This window comes from Astyanax mexicanus, chromosome 24 (genome assembly GCF_023375975.1).
Source record: "Astyanax mexicanus isolate ESR-SI-001 chromosome 24, AstMex3_surface, whole genome shotgun sequence".
In the NCBI taxonomy this organism is placed as follows: domain Eukaryota; kingdom Metazoa; phylum Chordata; class Actinopteri; order Characiformes; family Acestrorhamphidae; genus Astyanax; species Astyanax mexicanus.
The window spans coordinates 13431175-13453419 of NC_064431.1; the positions used below are offsets into that span (position 1 = coordinate 13431175).

At 40.3% G+C, this 22245-nt stretch overlaps 1 protein-coding gene across 2 annotated transcripts in view; it reads left to right on the forward strand.

The window, feature by feature from the left end:
* Positions 1 to 22245, forward strand: part of iars1 (isoleucyl-tRNA synthetase 1) — a 147805-nt gene that overhangs the window by 9750 nt on the left and 115810 nt on the right. For both annotated transcript variants that reach the window (XM_022682414.2, XM_022682413.2), the window contains exons 8-13: positions 5358 to 5445; positions 9025 to 9085; positions 9201 to 9296; positions 10521 to 10643; positions 14512 to 14603; positions 16981 to 17079. In XM_022682414.2, coding sequence (XP_022538135.2) covers positions 5358 to 5445; positions 9025 to 9085; positions 9201 to 9296; positions 10521 to 10643; positions 14512 to 14603; positions 16981 to 17079 — 559 coding nt within the window. The remainder of the gene's footprint in view (positions 1 to 5357; positions 5446 to 9024; positions 9086 to 9200; positions 9297 to 10520; positions 10644 to 14511; positions 14604 to 16980; positions 17080 to 22245) is intronic.

The window sequence follows — 22245 nt, forward strand, 5'->3', positions numbered from 1 at the left end:
CAGAGCTCAGCTTAGAAAACCTTCAATTTATTGTAGAAACAAATAATTGTAATATCCAAGTTAACAGTCAAACATACACAATTTAAGTGTTAGCCTCCCTGTATATTAACAATAAGTTAACCGTTTAATTTTAAAGTTTATTTAAGACTCATTTTTGGAGTGTAGTGAATAAGGCAAGCTGAGGTTGATGTTTGAAGCTACATCCTCCTCCACCAGTACAGCACAGTATAGCAGCAGATCTGTATATTAGTCTATATAGTACTAATGATCTTTGTAGTGAGAGATACTGTCTGTATTGTCTAATATATTGACTTTGTATACTACTATGTGTAGTAAAGTATAGTATCTAGTATTTACTATTTCTGTGACCCGTTCCATATATTACACTGGCCTGCAAAAAAAAGTCGCCACCAAAAAAAACGTCACACACTTCTACTATTTGATTGGATCACCTTTAGCTTTGATTGGGTCACACATTCACTGTGACATTGTATCGATAAGCTTCTGCAGTGTCACAAGATTTATTACAATCCAGTGTTGCATTAATTTTTCACCAAGATCTTGCAGCAGCATTGATGATGGTAGAGTCTGACCACTGCACAAAGCAGCTCTTCTCCATCCAGCACATCCCAAAGATTCTCAATGAGGTTAAGGTCTGGACTCTGTGGTGAACTCTCTCAATCCATGTGTGAAAATGATGCTCTAATGCTCCCTGAATCACTCTTTCACAATTCCAGCCCTATGAATTCTGACATTGTCAATTTGGAATATGCCCGCGCCATCAGGGAAGAAAAAATCCATTGATGGATTAACCTGGTCTGTATTCAGTATATTCAGGTAGTCAGCTGACCTCATTCTTTCAGCACAACCCTTAGATCATTTACATAATTAAATCCAGGTGAGAACTTGTTTTTGGCCAGACAGTGTATATTTACATGGAATTTAGCACTTTAGGGCCTGTAAATTTTTATTTTTTTTTTAAACTGCAATTTTTTCACTATTGACACAATATTTCAATATTTTACATTTTTCAGGAAACACAAACATATTACGGCTATTTAAACATGAGCAATGGTTAAAGATGACAGTTTATTAAACACTTAATAAAACTTAGTAATAAGGTCATTAACAAGACTGAGAAAACCTTTTTTAATTTAATTCATTGTTTTTATGATATCACCAGAAGTTATTGACATAACTCTACTTATTCAGCCAACCAGAGTTTAGCCCCGCCCACTCATAATGCAGTTCACAGGAGTCTAGAAGCTCTAAAGGCAAAGAGCAATTGGCAACCAGACCTGTCCTCATTTTAGGTTGATGTGAATGTGACGTTAAAGATTATTTTTTTGCATGGTATTTGGGGGGGGAAAAAAAGAGTGATATTGCATTGTAATATTAAAAAATAAAGAAGATTTATCTAGAAGCCAATGATCCATCATGTCACAATACTAATAGTGCAGTAAAATAAATTGTATAAAACAGATATAATGTGCCTCTGGTAAATAATAGGGCTGCACAATATTAGAAAAAGCTAACATTGAGATCTTGTTGCTCTGCGATTATGTATTTCGATTTTGCCAGATTTGTCCAGAATGATCCAATATGACATTAATAATGCACTCTGTGTATCATAGATTAGAGTAGTTTAATGGCATTTAGCAGATTTAATAAGTCTCTGGTATATGAGAAAATGAGAATAAGGTGAATCCTGTGATGTGACTATTGCAGAGACTTGTTGTTAATGTTGTGATGACGATGCTAAAATGATATATTGTGCAAGCCTCGTAGATACGCAATGGAACATGAGTCATGTGAATTTTCCATTTGTATCAAACGTCAAAAAAGGTATTATTTTAAATCGCTCATCCCAAATCTATACTACAGGACATATAAAGAAATATACTATATACGCTAAAAATGCTGAAATAAATGTACAGAAATGAAAGGTTCCTGTGAATGGATATGTGTCTTATATACTAATATATTAGGCATAAGAACATATGAGTGTATGTACGCAAAATATATTAATGATTTGGCAGCATATCTTGACATAGCACATATCATATTTGTCCCCGTCTTTAAACCTGTCTTTAAAAATCTGTTCATAGCAGATATCAGATATACTGATTACCCATCAGTACATGATGCAGCAAAACCAGCTAACACCAGAACAGCAGCCTGTGTCCTCATTGCCCTCCCCACAATGCCTCTGTGCGCTGCTGTGAGAGGAGCGAGTGTGTGGAGATGTGGGTCGGAACGGTTCTGGAATCAGGTCACTTTAAAAAAGCCTGGTCCTCGTTTACATTTATAAATAGCCTCTTCTTCTCCTGCTGGTTTTAAGCATCGCTCTGGATCCGGTATGAAGCTGCTGGAGCTAAAGACTGACCTACTTTACCCAGCAGCCGCTGTACCCGCCGGCCGCCACCAGGGGGCACTGTGAGCTCAGGGTTAGTGCTGGGTGAGCTCAGCGGCGGCGGGTCGTGCTGCAGGGGAGGGATGTGCTGAATACTAATGCAGGAACAGGAAGCTCTGCTCTGATGCTGATTCTCTCTCTTCCTCTCTTTCTTACTGTCTCTCTGTCCTTGTACTCTCTCATCCATCGTCTCACTCACTTATTCTCTCCATCCATCTCTTTCTTTCTCTCGTCCTCTCTCTCTTTCTCGGTCTCTCTGTCTTTCTTCGTCCAGTCTCACTTCTCTCTCACCCAGACTCTCTCTCTCTTACTTATTCTCCTATCTCTATATTCTTCTGTCTACCTCATCCATTTATTTCTCTCTCTCCTGACTTTTTCTCTCTCTCTCTTACTTCTTTCTTCTTCTCTTCCTCTCACCCTTATTCTCCTGGTATTTTACCCCTCTCTTTCTCCTGCACACCTTATTCTGTTCATACGTCTCTCTCTCTCTCCCCCTGTCTCTTTCTCTCTCGCACACCTAGACTCCTTTCTCTTCTTTCTCTCCTTTACTTACTCACTCATTCACTCTCTTTATTGGTCTCTCTCTTTACTTGTGCTGCTATCTGTCTTCTGCTATCTCTCTCTCTGTCTCTCTCTCTCTCTCTCCGTCTCTACCTTTTACCCCTCTCTTTTTCTGGCATGCCTCATTCTCTCCATCCGACTCACTCACTCACTCCCTCCGAATCTCTCTTTATTAGTCTCTCTCTCTTACTTGTGCTGCTATCTCTCTCTTCTGCTATCTCTCTCTCTCTCTCTCTCTCTCTCTCTTTCTGTCTCTCTGTCTCTACCTTTTACCCCTCTCTTTTTCTGGCATGCACCATACTCTCCTTCCGGCTCACTCACTCACTTACTCAGACCCTATTAGTCTCTTTCTCTTTTACTTGTGCTTCTATCTCTCTCTTCTTCTATCTATCAGCCATCTCTCTCTCTCTGTCTCTCTCTCTCTCTCTCGTTTCCCGTCCAGTCTTTCTCTTGTCATGTCTCACATTCATCTCTTTCACTGAATCTCTCTTTCACCCCTCTCTTTCCCTTACACACCTCATTCTCTTCATCCATCTCTCTCAATCTCTCTCTCTTTTACTCACTTCCTTACACACCCATACTTTTTCCCTCCCTTCCTCTCCATCCCTCCCCTCTCCCTCTCCCAGTGTCTCCCTCCCACACTCTTCTTTCAAATACTGTCTCATCCATCGTCTCACTCACTCACTTCCTCGCTCACTCATGTGCTCTCTCATGCACTCACCGGCTCACTCACCCGCTTACTCACCCACCCACCCACTCACCCGCTCACTGACCCACCTCTCTCTCTCTTTTTTTTTCTCTCTCTTTGTCTCACACACTGTCTTTCCTTTCTCTCATCCAGACTTTTGTCATATCTCACATTCAAAATATTTACTTAATTTCACTCTCCTTGTGTGTTTTACCCCTCTCTTACACATCATTCTCTTCATCCTTCTTTCTCTCTCTTCCTTACACACCCATACTTTCTCCCTTCCGTCCTCTCTGTCCCTCTCCTCTCTATCTCTCCCAGTGTCTCTTTCCCACTCTCTTCTTTCTAATACTATCCCATCCATCCATTAACTCACTCACTCACTCACTCACTCATTCACTAACTCTCTTTATTAGTCTCTCTCTTACTTGTGCTTCCATCTCTCTGTTCTGCAATCTCTCATCCATCTGCCTCTCAGTCTCTCTCTCTTTTCTCTCGTCCAGATTTTTTCTTGTCATATCTCACATTCTTCTCTTTCACTTAATATCTCTCTCCTTCTGTACCTTTCACCCCTCTCTTTTCTCTCCCTACTTATTTCATCTGTCTTCCAGTATCTCTCCCACTCTATTTTTCCTAATACTGTCTCATCCACAGTCTCACTTACTCACTCAATCAATCTTGCACTCTCATATGCTAGTCTCTGTCTTTTCTCTTTTCTTTCTTATTTCTTTTCTATCTCCCTGTGTCTCTCGCCCAATCTCTTTTTCCTAATACTGTCTCATTCACTTGTTCGTTCTCACTTTCTCTCTCTCCTCTCTCTCTCTCCCTCTGTTGTATGTTATTACAGCAGCAGTATCTTAAAACGTTCTAACCCACTCTGTAAAAAAGCACAGAATGGACTTTTCTCATTTTTCACATTTTTATTTCTGACAAATGTTGTTTTTTAATGCCATTCAATGGCCAGAGCTCCACTTCATCCCCAACTCCCCAAATCAAAATCCAAGAAGTGTTGGACTGAGCTCTATCATCATTACAGAAAAAACAGTTCCACTGCTTTACACTCCTTTTCTTTTCTTTTTTTTTTTCATAATTTTATTTCTATTTTTTTTTCCTATTTTCTCCCCAATTTACACGGCCAATTACCCAACCCACTCAATTGGACTCCCCCTATCACTAGTAATGCCCCAACACACCAGGAGGGTGAAGACTAACACATGCTTCCTCCGATACATGTGAAGTCAGCCACCGCTTCTTTTTGAGCTGCTGCTGATGCAGCATTACCGAGCAGCCAGCGCACTTGGAGGAAAGCGCTTTACACCGCTGGGCCACTCGGCGCCCCAGAGAGTCCTTTTCTATTGGTATACTTGATAAATGCATTCATTAGAAGAGGTGTCTACAAACATTTGGTGATACAGTGTATCTTAAGTTTTCTTTAGTTTTGTACTGAAGCTACAAACAGAATCAATAAGATTTGAACTCTCTGTGAAGGAACGTCTGAGTTAAAGATCTTGGCTGTCTCTAGATGATCTCTCAAACAAGCCTGTGTTTTTTGGAACATCTCTTCAGGCTGTGTTCTAGATTGTTGTTCTGCTGTAAATCATTTATTCCCTGTGTTGGGCAATCTTCCTTCGTTCTGATCTGTATCTCTCTTCTACCCCTCCTGTTTTAACTGTTACTGTGTTTCCCTGTTTGTAGATAACACCACTGATAAAGTCTACATCATGATGGAGGCCAGGCTGGGAGCACTGTTCAAATCTGAGAGTGAATACACCATCCTGGACAAGTGAGTGTTAAAGCACTCACTGATACACTAATACAATAAGAGGCTAAGGTTGGCACTTTTTTTATACCGTCATACCATATCGGGTGTTACTGGGGTCAGGGATTTGCTTAAAGGACCATTATAGATTTTATTTTCTGTAGCAGCACAAAGATGATCAGAATAGATCATCAAATATTAAGAAAACATTTTTTGAACTGTGCAGTACATCACTGTTATCTCTCCACAGTCATTCCTTTACTCCCATTTCCACACTCAGGGATGCCAGATATAGACAACAGCATGCAAACAGTGAGCGGCAGTTATAGAAACTAGTAAGGTTAGATTGCAAGATTCCACTTGCATAGTAGAGACAGGCCTTTTGGACACTGGAACTTGTGTCTGAGAGAAAGAAGTCTCATTTAGATTGCTAGATAGCTTTAGCCAACAGGCTAAAGCTCTTAGTGTTGTTTTAAAGCACATCTTGTAGACTCCTCTGTCCAGATTTAGTGGCTTTGCCTTTTGATCTGAACAGAGCCCTGTCCCCCCCCCCCCCCCCCCCCCCCCAATTTTTAAAGGGAAAGTGTCTCTAAATGCACATACATTAATATTATAATAATGCTACTTTGGCCTGTATTAGTTACACCCAAAACATAAATTTGCCACGCCAGACACACCATATTTATTACTGTCCTCGTTTAGAGATACCGATCAATTTTTTTAAAATTCCACAGTACACTGCCCAACCCTACCAGAGGCTCTAATCCTGAGTGGCTTACTGAAGTGCTTCACTGTCCAGTTAGAAGACTCACTAGCATAAATAGTCTTCTGCTGAGAAGCCGTGGTGTTGTGATGTGGTTAAGAATTGTCTTACTGAAATTGTCATTTAACATCAAAGATAAAGTATGTTCAATCTCCAAAAATCAAGTTTTTCACATCGAGCTAGAAAACATTTCCAAAATATAGTGTTAAAAATGTATGTTTTGCCCATATCATCTAGTCCTACCTCAGGCATAAACTTGTTATTAATGTTCTCTGTTATTTTCTTTTAATTCTTTCTTTTTTTGGGTTATTAATTGGTTTTATTCGCCACCTCAGATCTTCCTCGACCTCCTTCTTTCTCTGATTGGCTCTAATCACAACCACAGTTCTTTATGGACTCTCTCTTTCTGTGATTTGTTCTCATCACTGCTCACTTCAGTCAAATGTACGTAGTCTTAGCTTTCTTACAGTGCATTTGTTTGCCAGTTGTTTGTATTAGTTGTTATACAGTATAGTTAATCATAGTGATGATCGTTAGTTTTGACCCTGAGAAGCTGATCACTTTCTGAGGGATTGTAGGTAAACCTGTAGTAGAAGCGAGGTTCGGACAGTTTCAGTGAACAGCTTGCGCAGTGAGTCAACCGATTCCGCTGCTTCCCATGGTGATCTGCCTTTTGGAGCCACCCTGATGACTCCTGAGAGGCTGCAGGTGCTGGAGCTGATTCGTTAATCTGCGGCTGCTTCCGCTCCTCTGCCTGCTTGGCACTGACTCCGGCGCTCTGGGCCGTAGGTGTGCTGAAACGTGACCCGTGGCCGGCGTCCACGGTGGAGAAGCAACGTTCCAACTGTCAGATGCTGGGAAATGACGCTGTGTTGGTGATAAGAATGTTTTTCTGATCCTTTCGTGTGTTTTCTTGAATCCTGTTTTAGAAATTTGCGTTTTTACCGAGTGAACGGTAGCTTAGTCAGTTCTGACACCCGTGATAACGCGAGGGCAGATTAATTTTACGGTGCTGCTGCATCCTTTAAGCTGATTTGAATTCCCCGGTTGAGTTTCAGCCAGTGGTTCTGACAGGACAAATAGCCGTCAGCGGTGGTAGAGCTGAGCTGGGCAGATGGGCAGAGAGGACACTGTCAGTGACAGAAGTCATTACACAGATCAGTGACTTGCTTGAGCGACTGAAGGACGGAGGAATGAAAGGTAGACTACGGCTGTAACTTCGAATGTTCATGTGAAAAGCCAGACTGCTGACATGGAAGGAAGTCGGAATTACAACAGTTGTAAAATATTTAAAAATTAACCATTACAATTAGAATTAACAAAATGACTGATAATTACTGGGTCTTAGAACAATATACTATTATGGATCCAGTATAGCAAACCCAATGTGATTTAGACTGACCTTGTTATAGATGTGAGGTATTAAAAGAAGATTTTATTCTAAAATATCTCATACTGATTATGACTGGACAGAGAATCCACCCACCCCAAGTATGATTTGTTTTAATCCAGTTTGTTATTTGTCTTTGTTCTGAGACCCCACCCTCAGACCTGATTGGTCACCCTTACTATCACTGGTCCTGACCAAGGTTATAATAGTTTTGATTTTTTCATTATAGTCTAATTTCACATTTCAGTTCGTTTTAATTTGTTTTTAGAGTGGGTTTGATTGTAGTTTTAATTTTTTTTATTAATGCTACTAATAAAGCCTCTCAGGCTGGTCCTCTCATTAAATAAAGGAGATATATTACAGTTACTATAAGCCTCTCAGGCTGGTAACTTGGTCTAGATGATTTAGCAGAGAGAAGTAGTGGATACTCTCGTTAAATAAAGCCATCATTTTATGTACATATTATTTGCAACAGCTTTTATTATTTATACAAAGAACATGACATGATATATGAGTTTAAAAACCAGTGCCAGAAGGCTGCCTAAAACATACAAACCAAAAAAGTACAGAACATGTAAATAACTAAAGAAGAACAGAACATTACACATAAATACATCAAATAAACACAGCATAGATTACCCCTGCGCCTTTCTTTCAAAGATTTTACAATGGCTGTATATTGAGTTATTTTGAGGGAAGATTAAATTTACACTGTTATATAAGCTGCACACAGACTACTTTTCATTGTGCCAAAGTGTCATTTTGTCAGTGTTGTCACATGAAAATATATACTTAAATATCTGCAGAAATGTGAGGGGGTGCTCACTTTGTGATGCACTGTATTTATAGGAGGGGCAGCACGGTGGGTAGCGCTGTTGCCCCACAGCAAGACGGCCTGGGTTCAATTCCCGGCTGAGATGACCCGGGTCTTTCTGTGTGGAGTTTGCACGTTCTCCCCGTGTCTGCGCGGGTTTCCTTCTGGTGCTCCGGTAATTGGATGTCGAATAAAATTGCCCCTAGGTGTGAGTGTCAGCTCTTTTCCACCAACAAAGTGCTGGAGCCAGAGCTGGAGCCAGAGCTGGAGCTGGAGCCGGTTCCTGCGAACCTGCGAACCTTTTACGTTTTTGTCATACTTTAGGTTATTAGTGAGGTTCAGGATTCAAAAAAGTGTTACTTATAAAGGTGCTTTTATTTCCCTTGTGCTCATATTCTAATCCCATACAGAAATCTGCAGCTTTCTCAGTGTTTTCTGTCATTATTGGGCAAGAAGTATTATTGCGCCCGCAGTAAAACTACTCTAATTGCCTTTTTTGTCTGCTTTGAGACTTCTCAATGACTGAGATTAATTCCAATCACACTATGGTTTAAATAGGAAAGAACATATCATTATATATTTTGAAATATTTAAATAAATGCTTAATTACTGAAAACATTTCTGTATGTCTTTCAGGTTTCCTGGTAAGACTCTAAAGGGGAAGAAATACAAACCTCTTTTTGATTACTTCTCCAAGGTGAGTGCTGTTGAAATGAAGGGCATGGATGGCAGAAGGTTATTTTGTGAATTAATTATATAATAAGTAATAATGGAGTTCGAATCTTCATTGAATGTATTGTTTTTTGCTGCAGTGTCGAGAGAGTGGAGCTTTTTCTGTTGTGCTGGATAACTATGTTCGTGAGGAGGAAGGTACTGGAGTGGTTCATCAGGCGCCGTACTTTGGAGCTGTAAGTCTGCACGACTTTAAACATGATTGAATGTTTGTCATTGGCTTTGAGGATACACTCTTTAGTTTGTATTACTATTCTGTTATTTCTTTGTGTTATATTTGTCTACATCATTTTCATGCTGAGACTGCAGCGGTAGCTACTTTATAATGTCATTCTAGTGATATGTATATATATAGTCTGCAGATCCTACGTTTGACTTTAAATTTCCTAAATCCATCGCTTAAAATGCATTTTTAATGCAGTAAAAAAAAAAAAAAAAAAAAAAAAACATTAAATGCAGTCCTGTTTTTGTTTTCCAAATTCTCACATGCAAGTTAGCCTACTAATTTAACAGAAGACCGTATTAAGACAGGAAAACTGTCTTAATTTATTGAAAACCTGCCCCAGTTTTGCAATGTACCCTATTTTTAGTATATGAAAAGTTTCAGTTTAGTTTACCTAAACATAAACGGTTCATTTATAATTTCTTTTTTTTTTTTAAGTTAGGGTAAATTAATTAGAAGTAATAATCTCTCAACTAATTGTTACTTAACACCATTTATGACAATATTTACTATTACAAATCCTTTAACTAATAACTAACTAACTGATATCTAAATATATTATTAATTAACAATTTGCAGAACATTCCTAAGCATTAAAATGTATTAATGTTTAATAGTGTCTTAACTAGTGTCAATTATTATTATAATATATATCACTTCTTGTTTTCTACTGTTGTCCTGTTAAATAATGCACATTATTGTAAAGTATTACTGTTATTTGTTTGACTACAGGACTCATTAGCTTAATGTGAAGTCTGTAAACTACACAACTTTAATTTTGAAATTGTATAATTGTACTTTGTCTTATTTATGTCTCTGATATAAAATATAAAATGTCTCCATACCTGCAGACACCCTGTCTTTTAATAGATGGTTATTGTTGGTAAAGCAGTGTCATTGCTAGAGTTTTGGCCTCCAGCAGTGGAGGAATGACCTTGGACATCCACATACATGCACACTGGCTTTCTGCCATGACACTGTCTGACTTTACCTGTAGTGAGACCATGGAGCACGGCAGCGTTTTCACTTCTGCCAAATCCCTGCTGTAAACGTGTCGTCCTTCTCCTGTTGGCACTCTGTAATAAATTGTTATTTTTAGATGCTTTTTTTTTTTTTTGACTTTCTGTGGAAAAAATGCTGAGCTGGCAACCGCTGCCCCTTTTGCCTCTCTCTGCAGGATGATTTCCGCGTCTGCATGGAATACAACATCATCCAGAGAGACTCCGTACCCATCTGCCCAGTGGATTCATCCGGACGCTTCACACCTGATGTCACTCACTTTTCTGGACAGTATGTAAAGGTATGAATCCACGTAATGCGTTTATTCAGTATTTATCACATTATCTGATGTGTAACTTATATGTATGTGAATTCTGTTGAGGTTAAAATGCAGAAATGTAGTTTAACAATCCCTTTTACCTCCCTGTTATACTAGAAAAAAAACAGTAAGCTGTTCTCTGATTGGCTGGTTTGCTCTGCTGGTGATGTCTCAGAGTACCCACATATTCTAGCGTACTATGAAAAAAAAAAACACAAATTATTCTTTAGCTGTCTTACCAGATAGTACTGATGTCCTCTTGCTTGTGTCCTTTCAGCCAGATCTGCTGTTACTGAACCAAAGAGATTGTTGCCGGTTAGCTCCTAGCCTAGCCTAGCCTTACTTCCCCTAATTCGTCAAAAATATATTTTTTAATCTTAATGCTAAGTCGGAAAGTTCTATTCTGATTATAAATTTACCTCAGAAGTACTATTCTAATAATACATTTACGACTCCAATATTTTGCTAATGATAAAATTTACATCAGCAGTTCTATTCAAATCATAAAATTAGATCAGAAGTTCTATTCGTATCATAAATTTACCTCAGAAAAAAGTGTCTTAATAATAGCCACCACAGCAGTTCAGTTCTAATTATGAATTTACCTCAGTAGAGCCATCCTAATAATGTCACCACAGCATTTCTTTTCTAATCATGAATTTACCTCAGTGCTGCTATTCCTATAATAAATTAACCACTAGCGTTATGCCAATCAGACACTTACATCAGCAGTGCAATTCTAATCATAAATCTTCCTCAGCAGTATTATTCTATTAATGAATTCATCTCAGCAGTGCTATTCTCATAATAAATTCACTTCTAGTGTTGTGCTAGTCAAACATTTACATCAGCAGTGCTATTCTAATAATTTCACCTCAGCAGTGCTATTCTAATCTTGAATTTAACCTAGCAGTGCTTTCCTGATGATAAATTCACCACTACAATGTTGTGTTAATCATTTACATCAGCAATGCATTTCTAAACGTACATTTACCTCAGTAAACCTATATTAATCATGAAATTACCTCTGCAATTCTAATCATGGATATACCTTAGCAGTGCTACACTAATCATGACTTTACCTCAGCAGTGCTATTCTAATCATGAATTTACCTCAGCAGTGCTGTTCTAATGATTTTACATCAGAAGTGCTATTTTAAACCCGAGTTTACCTCAGCATTGCTATTCTAATCATGACTTCACCTCAGCATTGCTATACTAATCATGACTTTAACTCAGCAGTGCTATTCTAATCATGACTTTACCTCAGTAGTGCTATCAGGATAATGAATTTACCTCAGCAGTATTATTCTAATCATGAATTGACACAGCAGTGCTACTCAAGTCACAGTTTGTGAAGTGGTAGTAAACTGAGGTATCTGAGAGTGAGTATTATAAGTGATGCTGAATGCTTGAAACCATTTTTAATCAAATATTTCTGGTTGCCAAATAATCAGTGCATCCCTAGACAGTACTGCAGGCTTGTGTGTAGTGCAGTTGGCAGTGCAGTGTAAATGGGGGACGGAGTGGTAGTGAAGCAGTGTCAGCAGTTTAAGCAGTTTAGTTTCGGCGGGGGAGGACCCTCAGCTGGACACAGAGCAGCTCCCCGAGGAGAACGCTGTTCTTCCTGGAACTGCGAATAAAGGCTGAGGAACTGCTCTCATCATCTCTCCACACCGCGAGCCTGCATTTTCATCACTTCCTGTCACTCCGACCTGCAGGATAACCCACACACACCTCAAAAACCCACTAAAACTCCTAATGGCCAGAGTTCAGAACGCTGACCGCTCTCAGCAACACCCACTGGAGCTGCCACCCTCGCTCTGATCTGGAACTGCTGAGGTTCAGGCAGCAGAGGAGTCACTTAACGTGTATATCTGGCTGGAAACTGCAGGGCCACTGGGCCACCGCCGACTTTAACAGCTGAAGTTACAGAGTGAAGTGTGAAGTGGGCCTGGCTTGTGAACTTAAAAACATATTAATTACGTTACCAGGTTCTCAGAGCTGTTTACAGTGATGTGTTGGCGGTTTTATTTAGTAATATTTTTAGTACTGCGTGCAAAAGTAGCTAGATTATTTTTTATTCATGCTAAAATATGGATTAAATCTCATAACTAACACTCACTGCTCTCTTCTCTCTTATTTACTCAGCACATTACAAAGAATCCAAACTAGCCTGAAATATTATATTAAAGTTAAAATAATTAAGAGTGGTCCAGCGGCCTAAAACGCTGCCACTATGAGCAGGAGGTCGCAGGTTCGTACTTCGCTCATGCAGCTTTGCCATCAAGCTGCCGCTGCTCAGAGGGAGCACAATTGGCTCTGCTCCCTCCGGGTAGGTAGATGGCGCTCTCTCCCCACATCACTCCTAGGGTGATGTCTGCAGCACAGGGCTTCTGTGAGCTGATGTGTTGGAACCGAGTCGCTGCACTTTCCTCCAAGTGCGCTGTGATGCTCGGCAATGCTGCATCAGCAGCAGTTCGAAAATAAGCGGTGGCTGACTTCACATGTATCAGAGGAAGCATGTGTTAGTCTTCACCCTCCTGGTGTGTTGGGGCATCACTAGTGATAGGGGGAGTCCTAATGAGTTTGTTGGGTAATTGGCCATGTAAATTGGGGAAAAAATGGGACAAATAAAAAAAAAATAAAATAAATTAAGCCAGGTGAAGTGCACTTAACAATTATATTTTAATAATGTTAATAATAATCATGTAATATTGTTGTGATTAAATAATGTTTTAGGTAGTCAACAGTATTAATATATAAATATTAGGGGTGGGGGTATTTTTCAGTTGTTAGATGCATCTCGATTCGGACATGGGCGATTCTGAATTGACTCACAAATTCCAAAAATCGATTTAGACATGCCAACATGTAGCTACGCATTTTGACCTCACTTTTTTTGAGTACATGATTCCATGTAAGATTCCATAAAGTATGCAAATCGTTTGATCTTACATTTGTGAGATAATACAGTAGAATTATATTACAGTAAAAAAAAGGGTCTGTCAGACTTTAACAATACACTATTTTACTGTCCCTTCACAAAAATACAGAGAACTACAAGCATTTAAAAACATAATAATCATTTTAAGTGATTGACCCACCTTTAAAAAAAGTAATTAAATTTTGCCAATTTAATGCAAAAATTTAATGTCAGTTTAATATGGAAAATATTTTGTTCTTAATAAAGAGCCACAAATATTTACTTTTAAATATCCATTGTGAAACACTCCAAACTCTTGTGTATATTGTATGTGCCTATGTATTGTGTATATTGTATGTGCCTATGTGCTGAGGTTTTTTTTGATGTTCCTACACTGTGCTCTTCAGGGCACAGTCTAGGGGTATGTTTTTTTTACCCTCTTCTTCCTCCTTGTATCCCTCTAACTGAAGAAATGATTGGCGGCGCGTGCACACGCTGCGGCTTACCCTGTCTTCCTATCCTGTCCTGTTTCCCCCTTGTATGTTATTGTATGGATGGGTTGATGGCTAATTTCGCTGGTTGACCATGTGACAATAAAGGCAATTCTATTCTATTCTATTCTAAACGTCTTAATAAGAACAAGTGCAGAATATGCTTGTGATTAATGTGAGAAAAAAAAACTAAACTGCCATGCTGAGCCCCAAACTGAAAAATGTGAACTACTACACCTGTCATTATGATAATGATCATTTAAGCACACCTGGTAAAGACAAACTGGAGAATTGTTTATTTATTCATTTTTTAATCTATTTTTAACTTTTTAGCGGTCAGTCAGTGTGTGATGCACTCTTTTGCTCTTTAAATCATTTAATTTACCAGGATTGAGCTCAGCTATAGTGATTTTATCCATCTTATTTGTTTCAGGATGCTGACAAAAACATCATCAAGTGGTTGAAGGAGAACGGACGTCTGGTGAACGCCAGCAGTTTCAAACATAGCTACCCTTTCTGCTGGAGGTGAGTGCAGAGTCAGACACGTCCACCTTTTATTCATGATACATATGTTGTTGTTTTTTTTTGTCAACAAAAGTTGCAGACATATGTTTAAGGATAATAAAATCTTTTACCAAATGTTTACTTATGAGTTTTAATATGAACAGTTAAAAATTAAGGCCCTAAACCAGTACACAGCAAATTTGCTAGTTTTATACAAAAATTATAACTGTAATGCTATAGATTATAAATGTATTATTATGGTAATCTCTCAAACATTTGGTGGAAGGAATGAATGAAATGTAAGATATAGGTATTTAGTGTAAAAATGCTTATTATACAGCCCTGAAAAAATACCAAGGGACCACTTAAAAATAATGAGGTTCTTTGATTTTACCAAATTGAAAACCTCTGGAATATAATCAAGAGGAAGATGGATGACAACAAGCCATCAAACCAAGCTAAACTGCTTGCATTTTTGCACCAGGAGTTGCATAAAGTTACCCAAAAGCAGTGTGTAAGACTGCTGGAGGAGAACATGCCAAGGTGCATGAAAACTGTGATTAAAGTCCAGAGTTATTCCACTAAATATTGATTTTTGAACTCTTAGAAATGTATGAATAAACTTTCCTTTGCGTTATTTGAGATCTGATATCTCTGCATCTTTTTATTATTTCAGCCATTTCTCATTTTCTGCAAATAAATGCTCTAAATGACAATATTTTTATTTGGAATTTGGGAGAAATGTTCTGTAGTTTATAGAATTAAACAACAATGTTTATTTTACTTAAACATAAACCTGTAAATAGCAAAATCAGAGAAACTGATTCAGAAACAGAATTATGCGGACATGCATTGTCTTGTTGAATAGTGCAGAGTCAACACACCAGCTCATTCATGTTAATGGCCTCTCTCATTGCTTATCAAACTAATCAGCAGTACTGAGGTCAGCAGAAAGATTGATTGTGGTCATGTCCATGTGTTGTGTGATAACTTGGTAATGTAATAATCGTGACAGACCTAATATGGTGTACACAATGTTGCTTTAATAGAAGCTCCCAGTTTCCAACATCTGCAGTCAGTATCATCTCCACTCTGCCTGTTTGGAACATCCCCCAGATGGTTGAGTGCTCTCTGCACTCCTCCGTGACCTCACTGGCTTAAACAGCATTAAATCAGTGACTCGCTGTGTGCATAACGAGGGGGTGGATGTGTGTGTGTATATATATGTGTGTGTGTGTGTGTGTGGAGGGATTGAGGTGGAGGTGCATTACGATTGCAAACCGCTCTAGCATTAGCATATGGCGCTCGATACCTCGCCAGCTGCCTCAGCACTCCTGGGGGTCCCGGAGGCTCCAGAGGCTGTGAGGGAGAGGTCAGTCTACCCTTGCTCTCCAGCCAGTGCCCCACCCACCCCAGCCCGGCCTCTTCTTAACCGCCCTGAGAAAACCAATACCACTTTTCTCTGGTTATCGATGAACCCGTGTCATAATGGATTCTGGCGGCGCTGCTCGCTCGGCCCGTCTGCTCAGGGTGTCGATAACCTGTAGCTGGTGATAAAGGATGATGTTAATTGGAGGTGTGCGCTGTTTGTGGAAGGTGTCAGGCTTTGTTGACTGTTTGATTGTGAGGAGAGTAAAGGGTCATCAGAAGAGACAGCATTGTGTGTAGGTAGGGCTGGGCGATATTATAAAAATAAAAGTAAAATTGCGGTATTCTTCAAATTATATGTATTTTCTCAGTTGTTCAATCCCTATTCATGAACTATGAACTCCCCCTACCACTAGCATTTGCCCTCAAAACAAGGAAAATGAGGATTGCACGTCTCCACCAATACGTGCACAATCGGACTCCGCCTTTTTTTCCAACTGCTGCAATGCAACATCAATAAGCAGCATCACAACGCACACAGAAGAAAGCGCTGGATCCGCAGCTCTTATACATTAGCCAACAGACGCCAGATGTGCTGGCCAGCATCACAGTGGGACTGATGAGGAAAGATTATGTCATCTACTAAACCTTCCCAGACAGAGCGATTGTGACCAGTTGTGCTCTCTCAGAATCCGGCTGCTGATGCAGAAGCTGCATTAGCTGGGATTCAAACAGGTGATCCTCAGATCATAGTGATAGTGCCTTATCATCGTTGTTATTCCCACTATGGGCCAGAATGCTGCTACTGCACTATGGAACTTTGGTAAAGCTGCCTGAGATTTCTCTACAGAACTGTTTAGCGCTTCGTAACCGAAATCATATTAGTGTACAATTCAGTGTTATTACTCTAGTGCCTCAGTCCACGTGCTTCTCTCCCTCTGGATCTAGATTTGTATTTACTGCAGTGGAGTGACATTATCAGATTAGTTAACCTGCTGCTGTTAAAATTCACTTTAACCTGTATTTACAGATCGGACACACCTCTAATCTACAAGGCGGTGCCCAGCTGGTTTGTGAGAGTGGAGCACATGGTGGAGAAGCTTCTGGAAAACAACGATAAATGCTACTGGTAAGACAAACCCTGATTATAGTTCTTCTCATGCAGTGTGTTTTTTCATTATGTTTTTTTACCTGTAATTCCAGTTATTTGTACTATATATTATGTTGTTAACTATAAAGACTTAAATGTATTTTGGTTTGCTTTGTTAAAAGGAAAGTACATTTTTAGTATAAATTCTTGTCTTTTTTTAAGCTGGTCAAATTTGTTACTCTCTTAATTAGGACTATTTGGGGACAGCATTTGCAGCAACACTCACACATGCATCATCAATAATCTATAAAATGTCAACATAAGGAAGAATAGAAATGGCATTTACCATATTTATGCTTTATAAAAAGGTATAAGACTAATGTACAAATTGGGTTGAAATGTGATAAACTCACGTATTTGCATTTATTCATTTAAATTTATTGTATTAAGGTCTGATAATAACGGTTCTGTTTATGTACCGTATTTGTCACACTATTAGGCGCACTTATCCTTTAATTTTCCCAAAAATCGTCAGTGCGCCTTATGTATGAATTTTACCAGTCAGGATGTGAGGAGCAGTAAAGCCACTCTTCGGCCGTCTAGAGGTGAGCATTATCGGCCTGTAACCTGCTGCTGACCCCGGCTAGCACTGCTGGAGTAGCATTAACCGCTAACCACAGCGCTAGCTCTTTTGCTGTTCAGAGGGGGGTAAATCAGCCTGTAGTTTACATGTTTACGGCAGACTACAGTCCGACAAGCTACGTGGGACATATCGCTCGCTAATATCACCCTGGCTTATCGGAACAATCAGGATTCTCTCAGTGTAGCTCTGTCAGGTGGCATTAGTGGCTAACAGCTAGCAGTTAGCCACTAATGCTAATGCTCCAGCTTTAGTGGAAATCTGTAAATCTAAGCTTACTGTAAATAAACGGAAGCTCTTCACTCACCTAAATGAACAGTTTTCAGAAGAGAAATCTGTGCCTTGTAATCTAATGCGTCTTATGTGTGAAAATAGACCATTAAATAGATGTTTATTGATAATAAACCTTATAGTTACGGTAATACGGTAAATTGCTTTAACAGATTTTAACAGACGTCATTGAAAAGTATTGTCATGATATTTATAATGCCCTCTCTGTATGAAAGAGTAGAGTAAAATCAATAGGTCATATTATATATTGTGCAGCCCTAATTGCTGGTTTTAATGTATTAAAATATTTACAGTGTGGTTTAAGCCTGACTTACCCAGTCTAGCTCATCCTATCATGGAGCAAGTTCATGTCTGTGCTGGTGCTGCACTACAGGTGCTGGGCAGCCTCCTCCAATTCCCAGCAGTCTGCAGCAGGGGTCTGCGCTAATGTGGCTGTCAGTCTGAGACAAATCACCTGCAGGCATAGGGGACGGGAAGGAGGAGGAGGACTTATGGGAGACTGTAATGCCGAGACTGTGCTGCAAATGTGGCTTCTCCATTTATATTTCATGCACTGTAGCTGCACTGCACTGCTGAAGACATGCGACACTCTCTTAAAGAGCTCTTTTCACAGAAAACTGACTCTATATGAACAGTCTTTACATACAGAGTAGTCGGTTTGGAAATCATAATGATTGTCACAGCTGTGAAAACACAAATACTGCTTATATAGAACTGCCAGTCCAGCCTGCAGTGAAGTGATGGATTGAGTGGGTGAGCGGAACTAAGTAGGTGGGTTTGTTCCAGTGGAGGGGGTGGGACTGAACAGGTGGATTTCTTTAATTGCTAAGATGAGACTGAGTGGGTGGGATTGCTGCAGTTGGAAAGGAGAGACTAAGTGGGTTTGTTTGAGTGGGGTTTGGGAAAGAGTGGGTGGGTTTGTTTGAGTGGGGTTTGGGAAAGAGTGGGTGGGTTTGTTTGAGTGCGGTTTGGGAAAGAGTGGGTGGGTTTGTTTGAGTGGGGTTTGGGAAAGAGTGGGTGGGTGGATTTGAGTGGGGTTTGGGAAAGCGTGGATAGGTTTGTATGTGAAAGAGTGTGTGGGTTTGTTTGAGTGGGTTTTTGAAAAGAGTTGGTAGGTTTGCTTGAGTGAGGTTTGGTAAAGAGTGGGTGGGTTTGTTTGAGTGGGGTTTTGAAAAAAGTTGGTAGGTTTGCTTGAGTGGGGTTTGGTAAAGAGTGGGTGGGTTTGTTTGAGTGGGGACAAGTCTGAGTGGTTTGGATTGAATAAGGATTTGGAGCCAAATGGATGGGTTTGTATAAGTGAGGAAGGTCAGGACTATGTAGGTTGGTTTGTTCAAAGGGGTGGCGGGAACAAGTGGATAGGTTTGTTTAAGTAAGGAGCATCAGGGCTGTGTGGGTTAGATTGTTTGAGTTGGGTTTGAGACTGAGGGAGTGGGTTTGTTTGAGTGGGGGTTGGGAAAGAGTGGGTGGGTTTGTTTGAGTCGGGTTTGGGACCAAGTGGATAGGTTTGTTTAAGTGAGGAGGGTCAGGACTGTGTGGGTTGGTTTGTTTGAGGGGGTGGCGAGGTTGAGTGAGTGGTTTTGTTAGATGTTGGGACTAAGTGCATGTATTTGTTGGAGTAGGAGGAGTGGGACTAAGTAGGTTGTTTATTTTAATGTGGAGGATGGGACCGAGTGGGTGTTTCTCCCCAGTGGGAGAGTGAGACTAAGTGGGTGAGTTTGTGTAGTTGAGGGTGGGTGGGTGGGTTTGGGAGTAGGACTGAGCTGGTAGAGTTTGTAAATAAGCTGGTAGAGTTTGTGTCTGAATACTGAGCTGGTTGGTTTGTTTAACTGGGGGGCAGATGCAGTTGAAGTTGGCCAAGTTGGTTTGTTCAAGTGAGGGGGTGGTACAGGCATAAGAAGGTGGGACTGTTCAAGTTGGAGTGAGACAAACTAGGCATGTTTCAGTGGGAATAATTGGGAGAGGGGGACTGAGTGACTGTTTGTTTAAGTGGGCAGTGGGATGGAGTGGGTGGGTTTGTTTCAGTTGGGGAGCAGGTTGGTGCGTGATGGGTAGACTATGCAGGGTGGTTTGCTCAAGTGGTAGACAGAGCTGAGTGGACTAATTTGTATTTTTTTGGGGGTTGGGTTTGGGAAATACTGATGGCATGTTCCCCTCAATGGGAATTCAGGACAAAGCAGGAACAGGGACAAGTAGGTGTGTTTGTTTAAGTGGTGGGATCGGGTAGGACTAGGTGCGTGGGTTTTTGAGTGATGTTTTTTTTTGTAGGCTGTTGACTGATTAGTTTGCGATTACGTATTAATTATCCCTGCTGTGTGCGTCAGTTCTTTTGGATCAGTTATTGGTGTTATATTGGTCTTGGAAATGTACAATCTTAGAAGTGTGAATAAATATAAATACCCACTCAGGCTTTTGCCTTGACAAAACAGTAAGCAGTCCAAACCAAAGTGGATCTTTTTTATGTAACGGTGAGCTTTGGTATATTTAGCAGCCTGCCTTGCTGTGCAGTCTGAGGGAGTCGGGTATTCTGACAGCGTAATTAGAGTTCTCCATCAAGTCTGGCACAGCGGCAGTGCTGCTGTTCAGAAGAGTGCATTGCTCATTTTTGGGCCGAGTGTGGGAGTGGGAGACTTTACCCATCCTGAGATCCCACACCTAGCAGAGCTACTTATAGTCAAGGCTGTGTGCTGTAGGCTCAGGCTCCCTCAAGAAAAGCACTGATTTAGTTCTTAGAAGAAAGACATGTCTGAAAGGCCTCAAGTTCCCCTGCTCTGAGGGCAGCCTCATGTTCTAACTAATGACTATATATATCGTATACACCGACCACTCACAGATTAAGTGAATAATGTTGACTGTGTGGTAGCAGCAGCGGCGCATGTGCTGGTCTATCATCTCTGTTATACATAGAACCCAGTGTTGACTGAGTGAGTTTGTTGGAGTTGGGGCAGGATTGAGTTGGGAGGGTCGGTAATAAGAGGGTGGGCTTGTTTGAGGGTCTTGTTTGGAATCAGAATTTGTTTGGAATGTTTCGAATCTGAGTAGGATGGTTTAAGTTGGTCTGTTTGTGTTGATCTGAGCTCTTTTGTTACATAGCTCTGTCTGTGGAGACTAATAAATTGGTTAACAGGAAATGGGCCACGACTGAGTTAAAGTTTTTTAAATTGGGAATGTCAAGACTCAGCATTTAGAAGGGACTGAATTGGGTTTGTTTGAGTTGGGAAGGTCAGGATTCAGTATTTAGAAGGGACTGAGTTGGGTTTGTTTGATTTGGGAAGGTCAGGACCCAGTGGGTGAGTTTCAGTTAGGAGGATCAGTAGTGACAAGGTAGGTTTGACTATGGCCAGGTGAGTTGGTGGATTTGTTCTAGTTGGGAGGGGCAGGAGTGATAAGGTGGGTTTTCTTGAGTTGGGAGGATCAGGAGTGAAAGTATACGTTTTGAATTAGAAGAGTTTAGACAGAGTGGCTTGGTTTGACTTTAAACCAAGTGGGTGGGTCTGTTTGTGTTGGGGCAGAACTGAATTGGTGGTTTGGTTTGAGTTGGGAGTTTGTAGTTGTTGGAGTTGATTTGCATTCAGATGGGTGGGACTAAATGGGTTTGTTTGTGCAGGTGTGTTTAACTTGGGCCAGGACTGAGTAGGTGAGTTTGAGTCGGGGCAGGACTAAGTGTGTGGGTTTATTTGAGTTGGTTGAGTTAGCTGATTTTTGTTTGAGTGGATCTGTTTCTAACGTTCTGGAAAGAATGAAACCGAAACTTCACATGAAGCGTTACGTAATGTCAGATATGGGTCACAATTAAAAAGATTAAAAATGTCAACAGCATAAAATAAACATTGAATTTTGTTAGAAAACTGATTTGGGTCACTGTAAACTGTTGTTGAATTTCCTTGTCATTCCTGGATTGTTGATTGATTCGCATTGCAATTCAAAGCAAAGCAAATTCCAATGCCTTGACCTTAACTGACCCCACAGTCAGTCCATCTGTGTTGCAAGTGCCCCCACCTTCCGCCCTCTTCCCTTCGGCTTATTATAGAAGCACATGGATGTTAAATAGCCTCCTACATCTCCCATAAGACAGGACGCTTAAGATTCTACATTTAGTCTGCAGAGCAGCAAGAGAGAGAGAAAAAAATCATTAAATTGATGTACTGGGTGCCTGAATAGAAATGCCTCACACAAATGGGAATTGATGAACTCGTTGCTCAGCTGGAGAAATCTGAGTGCGATTTATACCCAAGAATGTTCTCCAGGGATGGTGTCGTGTCCTGGAAAAAAAAAAA